The sequence below is a fragment of the Xenopus tropicalis genome, chromosome 8, assembly GCF_000004195.4.
Source record: "Xenopus tropicalis strain Nigerian chromosome 8, UCB_Xtro_10.0, whole genome shotgun sequence".
Taxonomy (NCBI): Eukaryota; Metazoa; Chordata; class Amphibia; order Anura; family Pipidae; genus Xenopus; species Xenopus tropicalis.
This window is the reverse complement of record NC_030684.2, coordinates 11,201,254-11,222,293: the sequence shown is the minus strand read 5'-3', so window position 1 is coordinate 11,222,293 and position 21,040 is coordinate 11,201,254. Positions and strand designations below refer to the sequence as shown.

The 21,040-nt window shown below is 46.2% G+C and overlaps 1 protein-coding gene across 1 annotated transcript in view; it reads right to left on the bottom strand.

The window, feature by feature from the left end:
- The window catches only part of ralgds (ral guanine nucleotide dissociation stimulator), a 109,422-nt gene extending 97,771 nt beyond the window's left edge, over nucleotides 1–11,651 (bottom strand). The window contains exon 1 of the mRNA XM_012967952.3: nucleotides 10,679–11,651. Within this exon, the coding sequence (XP_012823406.1) occupies nucleotides 10,679–10,699 (21 nt within the window). The 5' untranslated portion in view covers nucleotides 10,700–11,651. The remainder of the gene's footprint in view (nucleotides 1–10,678) is intronic.
- Nucleotides 11,652–21,040: the final 9,389 nt, after the last annotated feature.

Here is a 21,040-nt window from a genome sequence, read left to right as displayed (position 1 = left end):
GCATCACCAGGTCTCTCAGTCAGTGGTCAAAACCCATTCAGTTTGTGTACTGATCTATAAAATTCTTGTTCCATGTACGTTTTGTGCATATTTTTGTCTACCCCAAGGTATTGACACTCATCAATACTCACTCACCATGGGACTCATTGTCTGCCCTATTACACCTTCACTCTTTCCACATTTATTGTCACCAGTTGCTTATACCTCACGCCAATAATTATAGGAGAACATGCCCTACAGTTTATATCTTGTCCTACTATCTCCATCTTGAACTTATTGTCTTACGGTTACCTCCATCTAGCCTTATGGTTCGACCTTGTCTTACAGTTGCCAATCTGCTGTCCTACTGTCTCTGTCTTTAACTAATGTCTCCATGTTGTTCTACTGTCACCATCTGACCCTGCAGTCCCCATCTTCCACTACAACATCCATATTGTCCTACTGTCTTTATCTTTCCCTACTCTCATCATCATGCCTCATTGTCGTCATCAAGCCCTACGTCTCCATATTGTCATACTGTTGCCATCTTCTCCTACTGTCTCTGTTTGTGTCCTGCTGTCTCCATCTTTATCCTACTGTTTCCATCTTCTCATTCTATCTCCATCTTGTCCTACAGTTGTCATCTTGCTCTACTGCCCCTAGCTTGCCATACTTTCACTGAACATGACCTATTGTTTCTGTCTTAGCCTACTGTCTCTACCTTGTTCTAAAATTGCAGACTTGGCTTACTGTCTTCATCTTGCCCTATTGTAACCATCTCGCCCTACTGTAACCATCTCGCCTTTCCATCTCCATCTTGCCCTACTGTAACCATCTCACCCTTTCCATCTCCATCTTGTCCTACTGTAACCATTTTGCCTTTCTGTCTCTATCTTGCCCTACTGTAACCATCTCGCCTTTATCTTTTCCTACTGTCTCCATCATGCCCTACTGTCGCCATCTTCCCCTACTGTCGCCATCTTGCCTACTGTCTCCATCTTGCCCTACTGTCTCCATCTTGCCCTACCGTTACCATCTCGCCTTTCCATTTCCATCTCATCCTACTGTTCCATCTTATTGTTTATCTCCATCTTGCCCTACAGTCTCCATCATGCCCTACTGTCTCCATCTCGCCTTTCCATTTCCATCTCATCCTACTGTTCCATCTTATTGTTTATCTCCATCTTGCCCTACAGTCTCCATCATGCCTTACTGTCTCCATCTCGCCTTTCCATTTCCATCTCGTCCTACTGTTCCATCTTATTGTTTATCTCCATCATGCCCTACTGTCTCCATCTCGCCTTTCCATTTCCATCTCATCCTACTGTTCCATCTTATTGTTTATCTCCATCTTGCCCTACAGTCTCCATCATGCCTTACTGTCTCCATCTCGCCTTTCCATTTCCATCTCGTCCTACTGTTCCATCTTATTGTTTATCTCCATCTTGCCCTACAGTCTCCATCATGCCCTACTGTCTCCATCTCGCCTTTCCATTTCCATCTCATCCTACTGTTCCATCTTATTGTTTATCTCCATCTTGCCCTACTGTCTCCATCATGCCTTACTGTCTCCATCTCGCCTTTCCATTTCCATCTCATCCTACTGTTCCATCTTATTGTTTATCTCCATCTTGCCCTACAGTCTCCATCATGCCCTACTGTCTCCATCTCGCCTTTCCATCTCCACCTCGTCCTACTGTTCCATCTTATTGTTTATCTCCATCTTGCCCTACTGTCTCCATCATGCCCTACTGTCTCCATCTCGCCTTTCCATTTCCATCTCATCCTACTGTTCCATCTTATTGTTTATCTCCATCTTGCCCTACAGTCTCCATCATGCCCTACTGTCTCCATCTCGCCTTTCCATCTCCACCTCGTCCTACTGTTCCATCTTATCGTTTATCTCCATCTTGCCCTGTTGCTCTGCGGGTCCCTGTGCAGTTGCCCTCTATGCAGCCCTGCGGAATCCATCACTGGTGAAGTGCACAAGGTGGGCCCTGTTTGTGGATAAGTGGCAGATCCTTCCTTATCTATGGACCTAATATTTGACAGTTTCTTTTGTTTTAGCAGGACGCACATACAATAAATAACTTAACTGCCTCCCTTGACCTTCCCACGTCTCAGGAAACTCCGCATCCGCCGCACTACACGGGAAAGATGTGGCGACAGACACCACAAAAACGCACGAGAAAAGGCGAAAGGACAAGGTTATGCACCAACAATAACACCGGGAGAGGAAACTACACTCAGTGACACTGCTGCTATCATCCCTCACTGGGCTTGTCTGTCCATATGTACGCAAGGAAAACTCATTCATTAAGACCATTCTATAACTGATTTCTTTTCAATCTATTATGGGTATTTCTGTTTCCGCCGCAGCCCTGCCATTGCCCACAAATCTTTGCACCCCCGTGTTAATGAAATCTCTCTGATGTGAAAACATCTTGCAGAAAGGTGAAAGCTTCTCCTTTTGCCTTTGAAGGTTAAAACCTAAACTAAAGAAAAGCAACGTCAGCTACAAATGCAATACTTTCCCTTTAATTCTCTGCTAAAAGAGATCTATCTACTCTGTACCCCCCCTCCCTTTATATTTGGCACTGACCTATTCATCTCACTTCCTGCCTCACAATAACAGGAAGGACCATTCCATAGGGATTAGGAGGGGAGGTGTTCCTTTTGATATAACAAGGGTGAAGGCGTGAAATGAATTGTGCTCTTTTTACTATTTTTTGTGTTACAGATGAGGGGGGAAAGCTTTATTTATCCACAGAGATAAGAGAAAAATATTGTTTGGGGTGAAACTGTCTCTCTCTAGTGAGCAGGAGGCGGGTGGTTGGGGGGGAATCATAACTTAGAATAACTCATTTATTATATTGTTTTGACAAAGAGCAATGGGAGTAGATATCTTGTGTTGTAGATAAAGGCGTAAGCTTCCTAAGGTTCTCCATTCAACTTAAGCTAAACAGTATTCCGGGGCCATTTACTCCTCGTGTGTCATTGCCCTAAGGGGCCCAAAAGCTATATAAAGATAGCTGGGATCTCAGCCATAAAGCAGGGCAGGACTGCTGCTTACAATGGGGGGATCAGATAGGATCTGTGCCACTGTGACAGAATGCTCTGTTATACAGATAGCTAGAATCTCAGCCATAAAGCAGGGCAGGACTGCTGCTTACAATGGGGGATCAGATAGGATCTGTGCCACTGTGACAGAATGCTCTGTTATACAGATAGCTAGAATCTCAGCCATAAAGCAGGGCAGGACTGCTGCTTACAATGGGGGGATCAGATAGGATCTGTGCCACTGTGACAGAATGCTCTGTTATACAGATAGCTAGAATCTCAGCCATAAAGCAGGGCAGGACTGCTGCTTACAATGGATCAGATAGGATCAGTGCAGAATTACAAAACTGCCTAGCTATAATTTAATTTACTGAACACTGCACATTGTTTCAGTGCCTCACAGAACTCTGGGTAAGGGGATACATTTCGCAGACATGAAGAAGCAGCTCCCTTTGTTGCTCCAATGAGCCCTTTCTCACTTGTGACCTACTTTCTGCCGAGCCAAGACCTTTTCCCATCAGCGCTGTAACTCGACGCTGGGGAAAATTAACCCCTTAACTTCTTGTATGGCCAGAAAAAAATAAATAAAAATCCATGTGGGCGACGGCGGTTACGTGCGTCATACTCTGAGGAATTGTATATCTCTCGTTTTCTATTGGAAATAAAAGATCTTTTAGAAAAATAAATCTAAAGGCAAAATAGCGAATAATCCCTTTCCCCCCCCCCCAAAAAAAAACTGCTAGTAGCTATAGTATTTTATAGGTTGCTAGGGGTTAGCTTCCCTAACAGCCCAGAAAGCCTATTGAAAAATGACCTGCAGAAAGCTAGAAGTCTTGTGGTCAATCTATTTATTGGTTGCTAGGGTCATTGACCCCTGACGACCACACAGCATTTTAGTTGTGGCCTGGAATGACCAGAAAAAAGGCTAATAATTATAGTAAATAATGAAAACTAATTGAACAGTTGCTTAGAATAGGTTTTAATAAAAGATAATGTAAAGGCAAAGTTCCCCTTTAAATAGATTTAGTGGCGTTTTGCTTTCCAATTGAAACGTCTCGTTTTTTTATGGAAAAATATGTTTTAAAAGCAATAAATATTCATTTTGGTTGTCTATAAAACACACAAGTGAGTGTATCTGGGTTTATGCCTATCGGCGGGGGCAGCCATGATTGTTCCTCAACTGCCCTCTGGTGGTCACATTATTAAGAAAAAAATGGCAGCACGCTTGTTTGGGCTTCCCAAGCAACAACTACAAAACGATGCATCTCCCAGGCACAGGGGTAGGCTGGTTATGCTTAGCTAATCAAACCCTGAGGATCTAGGGATATATTCCCGGTTAGTACAATATCCCTTTAATAACTGTCCCTAATTTTTTTTGTATCATTGCTATCTATGGAAGAGACATCCAGGAGAGAGAATACATTTGTGCTTGCATGAAAAATGCAGTAGTTTAGTTTGCTCTGCCTTCCTTAGCTTTCTGCTCTCACTTTCACACAGAAATCCAAGACTAGAACTCACTGCCATAAAGCGAGTCAGGACGGCTGTGTACCCGAACACTTTATTTGTTTATTTAAGGGGGGGGGATTGGTTCTCATTGTTTACTTTTTATAGTTTTTGATTCATTTGCCGCCGCCTTCTAACTCTTTGCAGCCAGGGTTGGACTGGGGGGTGCAGGGCCCACTGGGGCTGCCGCTCTAGGCCCCCGCCGGCCGTGTCCCCCGCACCCCCTAACCCCCAGCTGAACCTCCCTAACCCCCTGCAGGGGCCCCTGCCGGTCACATCCCCCACACCCCCTAACCCCCGAAGGGGCCACAGCCGGCCGAATCCCCTGCACCCCCTAACCCCCCGCTGAGCCTCCCTAACCCCCTGCAAGGGCCCCCGCTGGCCGTGTGTCCTGCACCCCCTGCTGAGCCTTCCTAGCCCCCTGTAGGGGCCCCCAGCCGGCCACGTCCCCTGCACCCCTCACCCCCCACAGGGGCTCCCAGCCGGCCGCGTCCCCCGCACCCCCCCACAGGGGCCCCCGCTGGCCATGTCCCCTGCACCCCCTAACCCCCCGCTGGGCCTCCCTAACCCCCTGCAGGGTCCCCCGCCCGACGTCCTCTCCCGAGCATGCATAAGTTGCGCCGGCAAGGATCGTGCCTGGGCCGCCGGGGCCCACCGGGTTTTTTCCCAGTGCCCAGTCCGACAATGTTTGGAGCTTTCAAATGGGGGTCACTGACCCCAGCAACCCCCAAACGCAACCAAAAAACCTATTGCTCTGTGAGGCTACAGTTTAATTGTTATTGTTACTTTTTATTACTTATCTTTCTATTTAGGCCCTCTCCTATTCATTTACGAGTTTCTCATTCAAACAACTCCCTGGTTGCTAAGGTCATTTGGGCTCTAGCAACTAGATAACTGCTGAAAGCATGGCGTTAGCTACTGGGAACTACTACTAGGGCTTTCCGGCGTCTATTATTCAATATTTTGGCGCCACCTGCTGTGCCATCCTCGATACAACCTTTCCAGCTGCCAGCTGCAGGCGTTTACATCCCCCGTACTTTCTAACGCTCTGAGAATAGCCGAGCCCTGCGCCGTACTGAAACGGGCACAAACACGAGGGCGTTACAACACATTCAGGGGAAACGTGCCTGGAAACACAGCAGCGTAGGCTCTGGTGCACGAGGCCGATGAGATAATCGCATTTCTATTAGGCTTTCTGGCCAATTTTCTGAAACGGGGTGGGAAAGGAGAGGAACGGAATTGTTTTAGGGGTCGTTTCCCCTTTAATATATATTCAATGTATTACCCTTTAACTGGTAATAACTCTATTACAATGTGTTATTATGCAAGAGATCTGGGTATCCAAGAGTATCTTGCGATAGTTTTGTTTAATCCGCTGCAGCTAAGCTTTCTTACTTTCCCATGCTTCTGCTTTAGTCTATGAACGCCTCTCTAGGTTACAGTGCAGGAATTCCTTTACATAAAGACAAATGTGACTAAAGGTGGCCAATATGAATTCCCAAAGGATCCGGGTAGAAATAGAAGGAGAGGCCTGGGTGTGCATATGAAGGAACTATTACTAAAGGTGGCCAATATGGATTCCCAAAGGATCCAGGCGGAAATAGAAGGAGAGGCCTGGGTGTGCATATGAAGGAACTATTACTAAAGGTGGCCAATATGGATTCCCAAAGGATTAAGGCGGAAATAGAAGGAGAGGCCTGGGTGTGCATATGAAGAAACTATTACTAAAGGTGGCCAATATGGATTCCCAAAGGATTAAGGCGGAAATAGAAGGAAAGGCCTGGGTGTGCATATGAAGAAACTATTACTAAAGGTGGCCAATATGGATTCCCAAAGGATTAAGGCAGAAATAGAAGGAGAGGCCTGGGTGTTCATATTAAGAAACTCTTTATTACTAAAGCTGTCCATGCATTATAAGATTTGCTTGTTTGGCGAGATCGCCAAACAAGAGGATCTTTCTCCAATATGTCCACCTAAGGCGGGCGATATTGGGATAATTTGATAGTTTGGACCTAGGGCCAAACAACTGAATCCCAACAATGGAGATTGGAGCGATCAGGGCGAGGACTAGTGAGCGAATGCGATCCCCAATCTGACATAAGGTGCCCATACATGCTAAGATTCGCTCCTCTGGCAAAAGTCGCCAAACGAGCAATTCTTTCCCCCAATATTCCCACCTTGGGAGAACGATATTGTGCTGATGTGATCTTTTGGCCCTAGGACCAAACAACAGCATTACAATGTAGTGGATATGAAAAGTTGAAGCGGTAGCTTTAATGAGTCTACGTGGCCCATGATCCCACACAAAAATCAAGCCTCCCTGATCGACACTTGGCCAATTTTTGGCCAGATATCAGTTGTGGAGGCCTATCGGAGGGCCTCATACACAGGTAGATAAGCTGCCAAATAGAAGGACCTGAATCGGCAGCTTAAATCTGCCCATGTATGGCCACCTTTAAATATCAAACCTGACACCTGGATGATTTTCAGCTGCCAAATTGGTCTAAAGGACTTGAATCGGCAGTTTAAATCGGCCCGTGTATGGCCACCTTAAGGGTGAAGACACACTGGGCTACTAGTAGCTGCTACTTTTTCTAGGCTACTAAACCCCAGAAAATCCCCTGCCATAGACAATACTGAGAATTGCCTCTGCTAAAACACATGTAGAGACAATTATCAGTAAATGATCAGCATTGTCTGTTTTAGTAGCCGTGACAAGTAGCTGCTACTAGTAGCTCCGTGTGTCTTCACCCTAATACAGTACTGTGTATGTATGTTAGATAAACCCTTCTGGGCATACTAGCACTATATCTGGGGCCGTATTACAGGTGCTGGGAGTTGTGGGTCAAAGATCAGCTTTACAATGTCTATAAATGATTAATCTACTACATCCTCCAACGGCAGGCAGGTGCCATTAGTTCTGTTAGTGACACCCAGCAGCAGGTGGAACCGGATCTGTTACCGACATTTGACCCTAATGCTTCCTTTACAGAAGACTAAAAAAAGGAGAAATTGCCCCGTCCCTTTCAGAGCAGATACAAAAGCCCTTGGGAAAAAAAAAAAGGAGCAAAGAGCACTCAGGCACTGTATGTATAAGGGTGAAGACACATGGAGCTACTAGTAGCAGCTACTTGTCACGGCTACTAAAATAGTCAATGCTGATCTTTTACTGATAACTGTCTCTATGTGTATTACCAGAGGCAATTCTCAGTACTGTTAATGGCAGGTCATTTTCTGTTGTTTAGTAGCTGTTACAAGTAGCTGCTACTAAGTAGCTCTGTGAGTCTTCACCCTAAGTGTGAAGACACACGGAGCTACTAGTAGCAGCTACTTGTCACGGCTACTAAAATAGACAATACAGATCAATTACTGATAACTGTCTCTATGTGTGTTTAGCAGAGGGAATTCTCAGTATTGTCTATGGCAGGGCATTTTCTGTTGTTTAGTAGCCATGACAAGTAGCTGCTACGAAGTAGCTCTGTGTGTCTGTGAAAACACACGGAGCTACTAGTAGCAGCTACTTGTCACAGCTACTAAAATAGTCAATGCTGATCTTTTACTGATAATTTTCTCTATGTGTGTATTACCAGAGGCAATTCACAGTACTGTTAATGGCAGGTCATTTTCTGTTGTTTAGTAGCTGTAACAAGTAGCTGCTACTAAGTAGCTCTGTGTGTCTTCACCCTAAGTGTGAAGACACACAGAACTACTAGTAGCAGCTACTTGTCACAGCTACTAAAATAGTCAAATGCTGATTTACTGATAACTGTCTCTATGTGTGTTTTAGCAGCGGAAATTCTCAGTATTGTCTATGGCAGGGGATTTTCTGGGGTTTAGTAACTGTGACAAGTAGCTGCTACTAAGTAGCTCTGTCTGTCTTCACCCAAGGTGGTGGGGGGTATGTGAGTGTCCCCCTTGGATGCCCCCTAGCTTGAGAGTCATTATTAACATTTATTTATAAAGCGCCAACATACCCCGTAGCGCTGTACAATAAGTGGGTTTCATAAATTGGACATACAGAGTAACATATAAAGCAATCAATAACCGATACAAGAGGTAAAGTAAAACAGCTTACAATCTACAGTGGGGAGAGTACTTACCTACCCCTTGCCAAAGGCAGGGGGTAGGTACTGGGCATCTCTGCCCCTGCTCCTTGGGATTTTTATCCGGACACACAGTGCAGATGTAACAGTGCCAATGCTCTGTGTATGGGGTGCAATACTCCCTGTGGGGTAAGTAAAAGTGCCCCTCTGAATGCTGAACGGCTTATTAGCAATAAGCAGGATAGGGGTGCAACAAGTGTCCCGTTTATGAGAAGTGGGGTACTTAGTTACAGGAACGGATACAGTCAGTAAAAGATGAGCTACTGGGGTGGGTTAGGTCCCATAAGCCTGGCATTATACTCCGCCTACTTCTCAGATAGCTCCGCCCCACCGAGACAGGTAACACCGAGACAGGTAACACGACTGTGCCAAATACCTCTAGGCAGGATTTCATCCTCTGTGTATTGGACATCAAGATTCCAGTATCTAGGGAGCGATAGAGCTGACGATCGATGGCAGACTTGGCACAGACTGACCGGGGGGGTTATTATGTAAGAGCACGCTCTACGCACTTAGTTTCATTGGGACTCACAGAGCTACTTTTTGCACGCAGAATAAATAACTGTCTCCAAGCACAGATGCACCATCCATCACTCATATCGGAGTTGCCTATAGGGCATAACCGGCGCCCATGAGTTATGGCGAAATAATGAAGTCATGTTACCACATCAGAGCAACCCTATGACAGGATAGCGGCTATTAAAGTCAATTTCTGCGATGCATCTGGCACCCAGGCGTCCACCTTTCTCTCTACAAACAGTGTTATACTAAATTAACGGATTGTAAGCTCTGCAGACAAGGTTGTTTTGCTGGATTTATCTGCCAGCTTCCCACAGCTGACTTTTTATTCCCTTCCTTCTGTCATGGTAATAGATACTCACACAGTGTGGCCTCATAAATATAGAATATACAATGTATATATGATGTATATAAAGGTCCCCTATACAGTATAACCCTATGGACATGGCCATGTAATGCAAAGAAATCAGTTTAGGGGCCATTTCCAGGCCCTCGGCCTATGGTTTGATACCCTTATTATTATTTTAGGCTCTTACAGGAGAGTCACAGGGATAGAAAACCTGCTGCACTACAGCTGTTGTAGCAGTAAAATTCCCAGCATTCCTGCTAGCTTGGAGAATGCTGGGAATTATAGTTCTACTGTAGCTGGCAGGGAAAAAAGATATTAATAGTTAATAGCGAGGGCAGATGGATTGACACAGATAGATAGCCATATGGATAGATTAGAGGGATACATAGATACAGACAGATAGAGAGACAGACATACAGATATATAGCTAGATACAGACAGGTAGAATTATACACTCACGTAGACAAACAGATAGATAGACAGCCCTATAAATACAACTAGGCTGAGATGTGGCTAGATAGACAATTAGACTAAATATAAATATATATATATATATATATATATATACACACACACAGAAACAGATGCATAGATGGACAGATGATAGATAGACAGACAGATAGCCTGTACATAAATAAAACAGATAGGTGGTAGATCAACTGATAGATACCAGATAGATAGATAGATAGATTAGATAGTCTATGCAAGCTAAATAGATAGATTAGTCTATACAAAGATAAAACAGATAGATGGTAGATCAACTAATAGATGATAGATAGATAGAGGGATGATAGATAGATAGTCAGAAAGACAGACATATAGCCTATACATAGATAAAACAGATAGATGGTAGATTAACAGATAGACAGAAGTTGATAGATAACTAGACAGACACATAGATAAGACAGATGGACTGCTGGATGATAGAACAACAGACAGTAAGATAGATATATTATATATAAATACAGGGAGATGTGTATAACAGGCAGATAGCTGCATGAATAGACACACATATAAGACAGACAGACAGAAATAGATATAGTAGATATATCTATAGAATAAAGATACATATGGCAAGCAGCAGGAAAGCCAAGAGACAGATCATTAATACAACAAAGGCACCCTGAGCAGTTTGGGTATGTGAGGGAAATCCTACGGTTCTTACCTGAGTATCAATCATCATCATTATACTTTGTGCCGCATCCCTCTCTGCACCCTGAGAAATGATCCTGTGCCGGGGGGTGCCAGATTCTAGGGGATGGGGGTTCTTTGGGGCAAAGGCGCCTTCAATCCCAGCACGTTCCACTAACAGGCTTCTCCCAGCACCAAATACTCCACAGTGTGTTCCGCCGGCCTGCGTTCCATTCCGACGCTGGATGCTGAAGGGCCACTTCCTTGGAAAGCTGGGGGACCACGCGAGCGCTAGCAGGTGGCACGAGCAGATTCCGGCTATTCAAATGCATATCCACAGCCAGCGCTGAGGAACGGGCACGACAGGAGGCACCATCCACAAATCCAGGAAAGGAGAGAAAATGGAACCTGCCAGTATAAAAGGGGGAACAGGAACCCGGAACCAACAGGAACCTCTTCTATGGGGGGGGCATCAGCAGCAACCCAGTCCGCTCATCAGCAGGAAGCAATGATTAAAGGGCACTATCTCCATTGTGTGGCCTCCAGTAGAGCCGGTGCTGTCCTTGTCTCACCTTAAGGAGCATGGGAGGGGGGCGGCAGGAAGGGGGGCCGCACACAACTGACCGTCCATCTCCAATTCACCAATGACCTCTGTGATCTATGGGTAAAGGATCCTCCATGCAATATGTGCCCCAGTCAGTGCAGCAGAGCCACAGGGGGGGGGGCTGGTCTGTAAATGGGGCTCCTGTGTCGCTTCCAGGCTCTTGGTGGCACTGTGACGGACAGCGACAGGGACGGAATGCGAGTGTTTAGGGCATCGCTGTGCAACTACAAAAGCCATGCAAGCAGGGAGGGGACAGCAGGAGGAAGGAGGGGGGGGGGGAAGCTGGAGAGAAACCAATAACATCTGCACAGACCCAGTGGCAGCAGGGACACATAGCAGTGCATGTCCTGGCAATGGCCCTCCTTACAGGCTGATCAATGAGCCCAGCAGCAGAACCCCAGGAGCGGCACCGGCTCCAACAGCCATGGGGGCAAAGGAACCGGAGGTGCAGATATACAAATGATTTTATGGCTCAAGGCGAGAGTGGGGGGAAAAAAAAAAAAGGGCAGGCACTAGGGAGTGTCTCTTTTAATTGGCAGTATTAAATATCCTAACTGGCCCCCTCCTCCATCCATAAAGCACTCGGCTATTTAAAGGAGTATCTCCCCCCACCCATTTACAAGCATCAGTACCATGGGTACGAATCCCAAGGGGCCCCAGGGGAGAGTAAAGAGCCTGCAAATGTGCCTGGGGTGCCAATTACTAAGGAGAGAACCTTGCCTTCTGTATAGACTATATTATTAGCAACTGGCAATAGTGTGTATATATATATATTTCAATTTGTTCTGCAAATATGGCACGCACATCCTCCACCTGTGATAGGGCCCAAGCCCAGAACATTCCAGCTATAATACAGACAGGTTACATACAGCTCAGTGCCAGACCTGCTGGGTGTTACAGGGCTCAGCAGTCCCAGAACCCACATTGCTCCTTATCAGAACCCAACAGGGATACAAGGTTTAATATCCCCCAGGTGTAAAATGCCTTCATTCCATGGGTGTAATAAGTGCCATATGTCCGTGTAGCCATTATGTGGCTTTTTTGTTACTTGCAATGGCCATCTCTGCCAAGATCATACCCACAATCCTTCACTTCTGTTGCTCATTGGTGGAGGATTCTGGAAAGAAGCTAGATTTGGCATGCTTGCTGAAGATTCTCTCTGCCATGGTAGATCATACCCACAATCCTTAACTTCTGTGGCTCCTCTGCCAAGATAGGTCATACCCACAATCCTTCACTTCTGTGGCTCCTCTGCCAAGATAGATTATACCCACAATCCTTCACTTCTGCCAAGATAGGCCATACCCACAATCCTTAACTTCTGTGGCTCCTCTGCCAAGATAGATTATACCCACAATCCTTCACTTCTGCCAAGATAGGCCATACCCACAATCCTTAACTTCTGTGGCTCCTCTGCCAAGATAGATCATACCCACAATCCTTCACTTCTGTGGCTCCTCTGCCAAGATAGATCATACCCACAATCCTTCACTTCTGTGGCTCCTCTGCCAAGATAGATCATACCCACAATCCTTCACTTCTGTGGCTCCTCTGCCAAGATAGATCATACCCACAATCCTTCACTTCTGCCAAGATAGGCCATACCCACAATCCTTCACTTCTGTGGCTCCTCTGCCAAGATAGATCATACCCACAATCCTTCACTTCTGTGGCTCCTCTGCCAAGATAGATCATACCCACAATCCTTCACTTCTGCCAAGATAGGCCATACCCACAACCCTTAACTTCTGTGGCTCCTCTGCCAAGATAGATCATACCCACAATCCTTCACTTCTGCCAAGATAGGCCATACCCACAATCCTTCACTTCTGTGGCTCCTCTGCCAAGATAGATCATACCCACAATCCTTCACTTCTGTGGCTCCTCTGCCAAGATAGATCATACCCACAACCCTTAACTTGTGGCTCCTCTGCCAAGATAGATCATACCCACAATCCTTCACTTCTATGGCTCAGTGGAGCAGGACTCTGGTAGGTAGCTAGGTCTGGCTTGTTGGAGATACTAACTATGGCCGCCTCTGCCAAGATTGGTCATACCCTCAATGCTTCATCTCCATTTCTGGAGTTACCCAGCATCCTCCACTTGAACTGCTCTATTGGTGGAGGATTCTAGATGGTAAACAGAACTCTCTTTGGGGGTACTTACAATCTCCACACTGGGTAGGTGCTAAATGTGGGGTTCATAATAACAGCCTAGGCTTTACATTATAGTTAGATATTGTCCATGAACCCACATTGAAACAGAGTCAGAGGCTGAGCTGCCTCTAATTCCCCGGCCTCCCAGCGGTCACAGGGTCTGCTAGTTCCGCCCCCACACAGTGAGGATAAGAGCGGAATCCCCACGGGGGCACAGAGAAGTCTGACAGATGCTTGATGCCATTAGCCGTGCATCTCAGGTTAAGCTGAGTAATGGCTGGAAACCCAAGGAGGGGGCCCCCGAATGTGCTGCTAAATCAAACACAGATCTGTATTGCAATCATGGGTAATCTAATAGGGGGAGAGTAAGCTGGGGGGCTTTGTGGGGGGTAATTCACAGAGGGCCATTATAAGGGCAAAGACACACACAACTTTTAAAAATGGAGTTGCAGCGACCAATCATGGTAATTTAGCGGCCGCAGGTATATATATACGTCACTGCGACCAATCGCGCCATTTGCACATGTGCCCATTAGTCGCCACGACTTTTTAAAATAGTCACCACGACTAATCGCCCCGTGTGTCCTCGCCCTAAAGGCTAATGGCATAGGGGCAGATTTGTAGAGTTGCGACTAATGGCGACTAATCGCCCCGTGTGTCCTCGCCCTAAAGGCTAATGGCATAGGGGCAGATTTGTAGAGTTGCGACTAATGGCGACTAATCGCCCCGTGTCTTCGCCCTAAAGGCTAATGGCATAGGGGCAGATTTGTAGAGTTGAACTAATCGCCCCGTGTGTCTTCGCCCTAAAGGCTAATGGCCTAGGGGCAGATTTGTAGAGTTGCGACTAATGCCGACTAATCGCCCCGTGTGTCTTCGCCCTAAAGGCTAATGGAATAGGGGCAGATTTGTAGAGTTTTGTTGCCCCAACACCTAGTGGTAGGGGCAACCACTATATATATATATATATATATATATATATATATATAAAAAAGGATTTCCAAAAGCTGGGTCAATGGCCGGTGCTTCTCCCTATCTGACCACAGGGGGCTTTCATGAGCACGGGTGCACCTGTTACAATGCGCTCCTCTGGGCCCCTGAGGGCCAATATAAGGCACCTTTTGCCCGACGGAGTGGATGATGTGCAAGGGCAGACCCGGCTTGGCTGACAGATGTTCGGAAAGCCAAGGAGAACCTGTAGCATTCGGGGAATCCGTTCTAGGGCCCCTCTGTGTATCCATGGAAACTGCTGGAGCTGGTTAGGAGACATAATCTCTCCCCCCCGTGCAATCATTTATATATGAGATATGAAGCAGAGAGAGTCTGGGAAATGGAGAGACACCCCATGAATATTACATGACTGGAAGCGTTAGGTCAGACTGCTAAATATAGTCATAGTGCATATGGCCTTCCCGCTGCTAAATATCTATATATACATAAATACATACAAACACATATATATACGGAATACTCAGACTCCCTGACAGGGCAAATGCTATGGTAACAGGGAGCTTTTGTCAGAATTATTTTACAGTGAGTGAAACATGGGCTCTCCTGATTCTTACATGTACATGTGATGTGTGGCATATTAACATTTATTGCATTAAATTAACAATTATTAACGGTTCGGCATTTGTGCAACACACACTAAATACTGTTATGCGTAGGTGTTTTGATTCAGCCCACTGCTTGAATTGCCCTCCCCCATAAACTGCCATCAGAGTGTTCTAGCCCCACCTACTGCTTGAGTTACAGACTCCCTGCACCTGTAAGCTGCCATTAGAGTGTTCTAGCCCCACCTACTGCTTGAGTTACAGACTCCTTGCCCTACCCCTGTAAACTGCCATCAGAGTGTTCTATTCCCACCCACTGCTTGAGTTACATACTCCCTGCACCTGTAAGCTTCCATCAGTGTTCTAGCCCCACCCACTGCTTGAGTTACAGATTCCCTGCACTTGTAAGCCTCCATCAGAGTGTTCTAGCCCCACCCACTGCTTGAGTTACAGATTCCCTGCACTTGTAAGCTTCCATCAGTGTTCTAGCCCCACCCACTGCTTGAGTTACAGATTCCCTGCACCTGTAAGCTGCCATCAGAGTATTCTATTCCCACCCACTGCTTGAGTTACATACTCCCTGCACCTGTAAGTTTCCATCAGAGTGTTCTAGCCCCACCCACTGCTTGAGTTACAGATTCCCTGCACTTGTAAGCTTCCATCAGTGTTCTAGCCCCACCCACTGCTTGAATTACAGATTCCCTGCACTTGTAAGCTTCCATCAGAGTGTTCTAGCCCCACCCACTGCTTGAGTTACAGATTCCCTGCACTTGTAAGCTTCCATCAGAGTGTTCTAGCCCCACCCACTGCTTGAGTTACAGATTCCCTGCACCTGTAAGCTGCCATCAGAGTATTCTATTCCCACCGACTGCTTGAGTTACACACTCCCTGCACCTGTAAGCTGCCATCAGAGTATTCTATTCCCACCGACTGCTTGAGTTACATACTCCCTGCACCTGTAAACTGCCATCAAAGTGTTTTATTCCCACCCACTGCTCGAGTTACATACTCCCTGCACCTGTAAACTGCCATCAAAGTGTTTTATTCCCACCCACTGCTTGAGTTACAGACTCCCTACACCTGTAAACTGCCATCAGAGTGTACTATTCCCACCCACTGCTTGAGTTACAGACTCCCTGCACCTGTAAACTGGCATCAGAATGTTTTATTCCCACCCACTGCTTGAGTTACAGATTCCCTGCACCAGTAAGCTGCCATCAGAGTAATCTATTCCCACCCACTGATTGAGTTACAGACTCCCTTCCCCTCCCCCTGTAAGCTGCCATTGGGTGTTCTAGCCCCACCTACTGCTTAAGTTACAGTCTCCCAGCCCCTCCCCCTGCAAGCTGCAATCAGAATCTTCTAGTCCCGCCCACTGCTGGCCATACATAGAAATATCTGCAAATTTGTCAAGATCTTTGCAAATCAGCCCAGTTTAGCCACCTACACTGTGGGCCGAATTGGGCTGATCTGATTGTTTGGCCCCCAGGTCAACAACAGGATCAGAACAGGTGGCAATGCATGTTTATTGGTGCGGTACTGACCCAACAGGATTTCTAAAACTGAAAGATATGTGCCGGATACTCTAATGTAAAGGACATCTATTGTCTGGCTAATAGAGTAATGGAGGGTCTCGGAATGGTAAACCCACAAGGATGTGTGATATCTGGCTAAGAGTGAAACGTGGGAGGGCTCAGTCACGTGGCCCATCCTTGGCCCGGCTAATTCAGAAGCTGGAAGCCCCATTGCCGTACCACGCGCAGTCTCTGGAGCCGTTCCCATGGCGACGGCTAGATTAACTGTTACTCTCTGTGCTCCTTCCTCCGGGCTATTGTGATTGCTCCACAGAGCCCTCACAGAGAAGAGATGGAGGAGGGAGCGGATGGGGGGGTGGGAATTCTCTCTTTTTTTTTTTTTTTTTTTTTTTTTAATTCCCTAACAGCCCAAAAATACCTTCGCTGAACTGAAACACAACATTGATTGCAATTACAGCTCCCTTAATTGCAATCATTCCCACAGCGAGGGTGGAACCACTCCAGGAGGGGGGATAAGACAATGAAAGAGCAAGTCCAATCGTGACCTAAATCAGTGAGTTCAGGGCTACCCCAGGCTACCCCACAGGCAGAGCAGCCTAAATGGCAGAATTCCTGCTTTACCTACATGCACTTACTTAACTCTGTATTGATTAAAGGCAATGGGGGTATTTACTGCATCTGGGCAGAAATGCAAGGGGGCAGGGCAGCATTGTGGCTGCTCCCTAACTTGCACCTCTGAATAACTGAGGGAAACACTATGGCACCTCCCTCCCATATGTATAAATACAAATATACAGAGAAGGAATGTTCTGGGCACACAATAAGCTGTACCCCCATACTGTACTGTCTAAGGGAAACACTATGGCACCTCCCTCCCATATGTATAAATACAAATATACAGAGAAGGAATGTTCTGGGCACACAATAAGCTGTACCCCCATACTGTACTGTCTAAGGGAAACACTATGGCACCTCCCTCCCATATGTATAAATACAAATATACAGAGAAGGAATGTTCTGGGCACACAATAAGCTGTACCCCCATACTGTACTGTCTAAGGGAAACACTATGGCACCTCCCTCCCATATGTATAAATACAAATATACAGAGAAGGAATGTTCTGGGCACACAATAAGCTGTACCCCCATACTGTACTGTCTAAGGGAAACACTATGGCACCTCCCTCCCATATGTATAAATACAAATATACAGAGAAGGAATGTTCTGGGCACACAATAAGCTGTACCCCCATACTGTACTGTCTAAGGGAAACACTATGGCACCTCCCTCCCATATGTATAAATACAAATATACAGAGAAGGAATGTTCTGGGCACACAATAAGCTGTACCCCCATACTGTACTGTCTAAGGGAAACACTATGGCTCCTCCCTCCCATATGTATAAATACAAATATACAGAGAAGGAATGTTCTGGGCACACAATAAGCTGTATCCCCATACTGTACTGTCTAAGGGAAACACTATGGCACCTCCCTCCCATATGTATAAATACAAATATACAGAGAAGGAATGTTCTGGGCACACAATAAGCTGTACCCCCATACTGTACTGTCTAAGGGAAACACTATGGCACCTCCCTCCCATATGTATAAATACAAATATAGTAAAATATAGGCAGGCTTCTCCATTGACTAAAGGTTTAACCCCATACACCTCATGTCTCTGGTTCCCAATATAAAGCTGCTCACCCCTGAACTGAGATCAGGGGAGGTGTCAGGGTGGCACGATGGACTATTTAAGGAGGCCTGGGAGCTGTGGGGTGGGGGCTAGAAGGAGGGCTTGACAAGTGGCGAGACACTGCACTGAGTGGGAGATCTAATGACCTTTTAGCTGTCAGACTGTATCAGCTCAACATTCAGCCATATGGAAAGGCCTCGTCCCCAGGGCTGTTGCTTAAAGGGAAAACATACCCTATTAATACTCACAGTTGGCTTTCACTCCACTTTCTTGTAAATGTTTAGTAATACATCAGTAAAATCATTTTTAAATATACGTGTAGCAGGGGCGCTGCCATAGTGCTCATCCAGCCATGGGAACATTAAATGTCACACCTAGAAATACACACAAAAAAAATTAAACGGGGTCCAACATTCCTACAACAAATAGATTGTGTATGTGGGGCTGCCATTAGGGGGGCTGAAGGGAGTCCTATCAGGGAGGCCATGGCAGTAGGCAACGGTCCATGCTGCTAACTGCTGGGCTTATGACATGGTTTGGGTTTGCTGGGTGGTTCTGGATTAGGGGCATAATGAAGGTATTTGGGAGGTGAGAGTTTTGAAAATATGTATTAATATGAACTACATTATTAGGTATCATTCCATGCCACAGGGACTACTTTCTATCCTCAGAACAAAATATCACGCAGCCCCAGATTCTGGCTCAAAACATGGAGAATCCTTCCACTAAAGAGATGTTGACTGACAATATTCTTGGCAGTGATCCCCAGCCGGTTGCTTAGCAACCTGCGGTGCCACCGTGTTTGTGCCGGAATTCCATGTGACTGACGTTCCTTCCCAGATCCTGAGAGACAAAAGAAGGGAACAAGTTTACTTCTGTTCAGCTCTGAATGAAAGGATTGGACTTGAAAAATCACATTATTCGGCTCACAACAGTGCTGTTTCAATTCTATAATAATGGTGCCACCAAGTGGCTGGTGTGTAAAATGCATCCTAAAGGAGTGGCGTATTATATATCTTTTTAATTTCAATTTAATTTTCATTACACAGAACAAACATGGCTGATGTGGCCCCTACAATGACAAAATAGGAGGAATAATCATTATTATTTAAATAATATTCAGTATAGAAAGTAAAGACAGACTCTGGGCAAATTTGTATCAGAATAACCTATGTGCATGTGGCTTCACACAGAGATAAGGAAGGGAATAGGAATGGAAGAGCATACAGGTACGTTTTCAATCAAGAAAGCAAAAGTAGAAAATGGGGGAATGATTGCTTCACATGCAAAGAATAATCCCCACTCTAAGTATTGCAATAGTAAAAAGATGTGAGTCTAAAAAAGATTAATCAGTTTGTAGCATTAGTGTTAGCACATTTATAAAAATCCAACTTATTTCACAACATTGTACTTTGCCTGTGTGTACCATACTCTGCCTGCCCTATGCTGCCTGTGTGTGCCATACTCTGCCTGCCCTATGCTGCCTGTGTATGCCATGCTCTGCCTGCCCTAGGCTGCCTATGTGTGCCATACTCTGCCTGCCCTACCCTGCCTGTTTGTGCCATACTCTGCCTGCCCTATGCTGCCTGTGTGTGCCATACTCTGTCTGCCATACGCTGCCTGTGTGTGCCATACTCTGCCTGCCCTACCTTGCCTGTGTGTGCCATACTCTGCCTGCCCTACCCTGCCTCTGTGTGCCATACTCTGCCTGCCCTACCCTGCCTCTGTGTGCCATACTCTGCCTGCCCTACCCTGCCTCTGTGTGCCATACTCTGCCTGCCCTACCCTGCCTCTGTGTGCCATACTCTGCCTGCCCTACCCTGCCTCTGTGTGCCATACTCTGCCTGCCCTACCCTGCCTCTGTGTGCCATACTCTGCCTGCCCTACCCTGCCTGTGTGTGCCATACTCTGCCTGCCCTACCCTGCCTGTGTGTGCCATACTCTGCCTGCCCTACCCTGCCTGTGTGTGCCATACTCTGCCTGCCCTACCCTGCCTCTGTGTGCAATACTCTGCCTGCCCTAGGCTGCCTGTGTGTGCCATACTCTGCCTGCCCTATGCTGCCTGTGTGTGCCATACACAGTACATAGTGACACAATACTGGCACTGTTCCTACTGTAGCACACCCTTGGGTGATACTATAATGTATGGGTAACTCCAGCACGCTCAGTGACACCCCAATGACTGACCACAATATTGGTAAACAATACGATCCCTTTTCTTTATTAAGTGTAACAAACAATCAGCAGGAATCTGACTAATTGAAAATATCAAAGCAAGATATATATAACAATATACCAAGAACAATGACACAATTCAAATTGCAGCAATTATAAACTTGTAATATGTGCTAAACCCTGTAACTTAATACCCCCGTCACAGTCCCAGATGATTTGTGCACGTTGGGGCCCTTATTGAGTATAACCTATTGGCCAATGACTGTGTTACACAATTAGTAGTACACAATTACCCAATAGAATGTGGTGCTGCAGGTTACTCACAGTCTGTGCCTAAATCACTGTATCTGTACCTTTAGTAGCAGATCTCAGATGGGACGCAGGCAGCTCTGTAATCACCTGGGCCTCTATGCAGCCTGGGACTTTCCTACCAACAGCAGGCAGCTTCCCCTGCTCCCTTTCTGGCTGGCACTGATTTGGCACTTTTGCTAGTCCAAAACTGGGAGAGCAGGGTCAGCTTCTCACTGTTGCAGCTTCTCCCTGTAGCAGCTTCTCACTGTTGCAGCTTCTCCCTGTAGCAGCTTCTCCTGGGTCAGGATCTCTGCAGGTGTCTCCCACTCAAAGCAGGTACAACAGGTAGTCGGCAGTCAGTAGTTTCTCCCTGGCACACACTTCT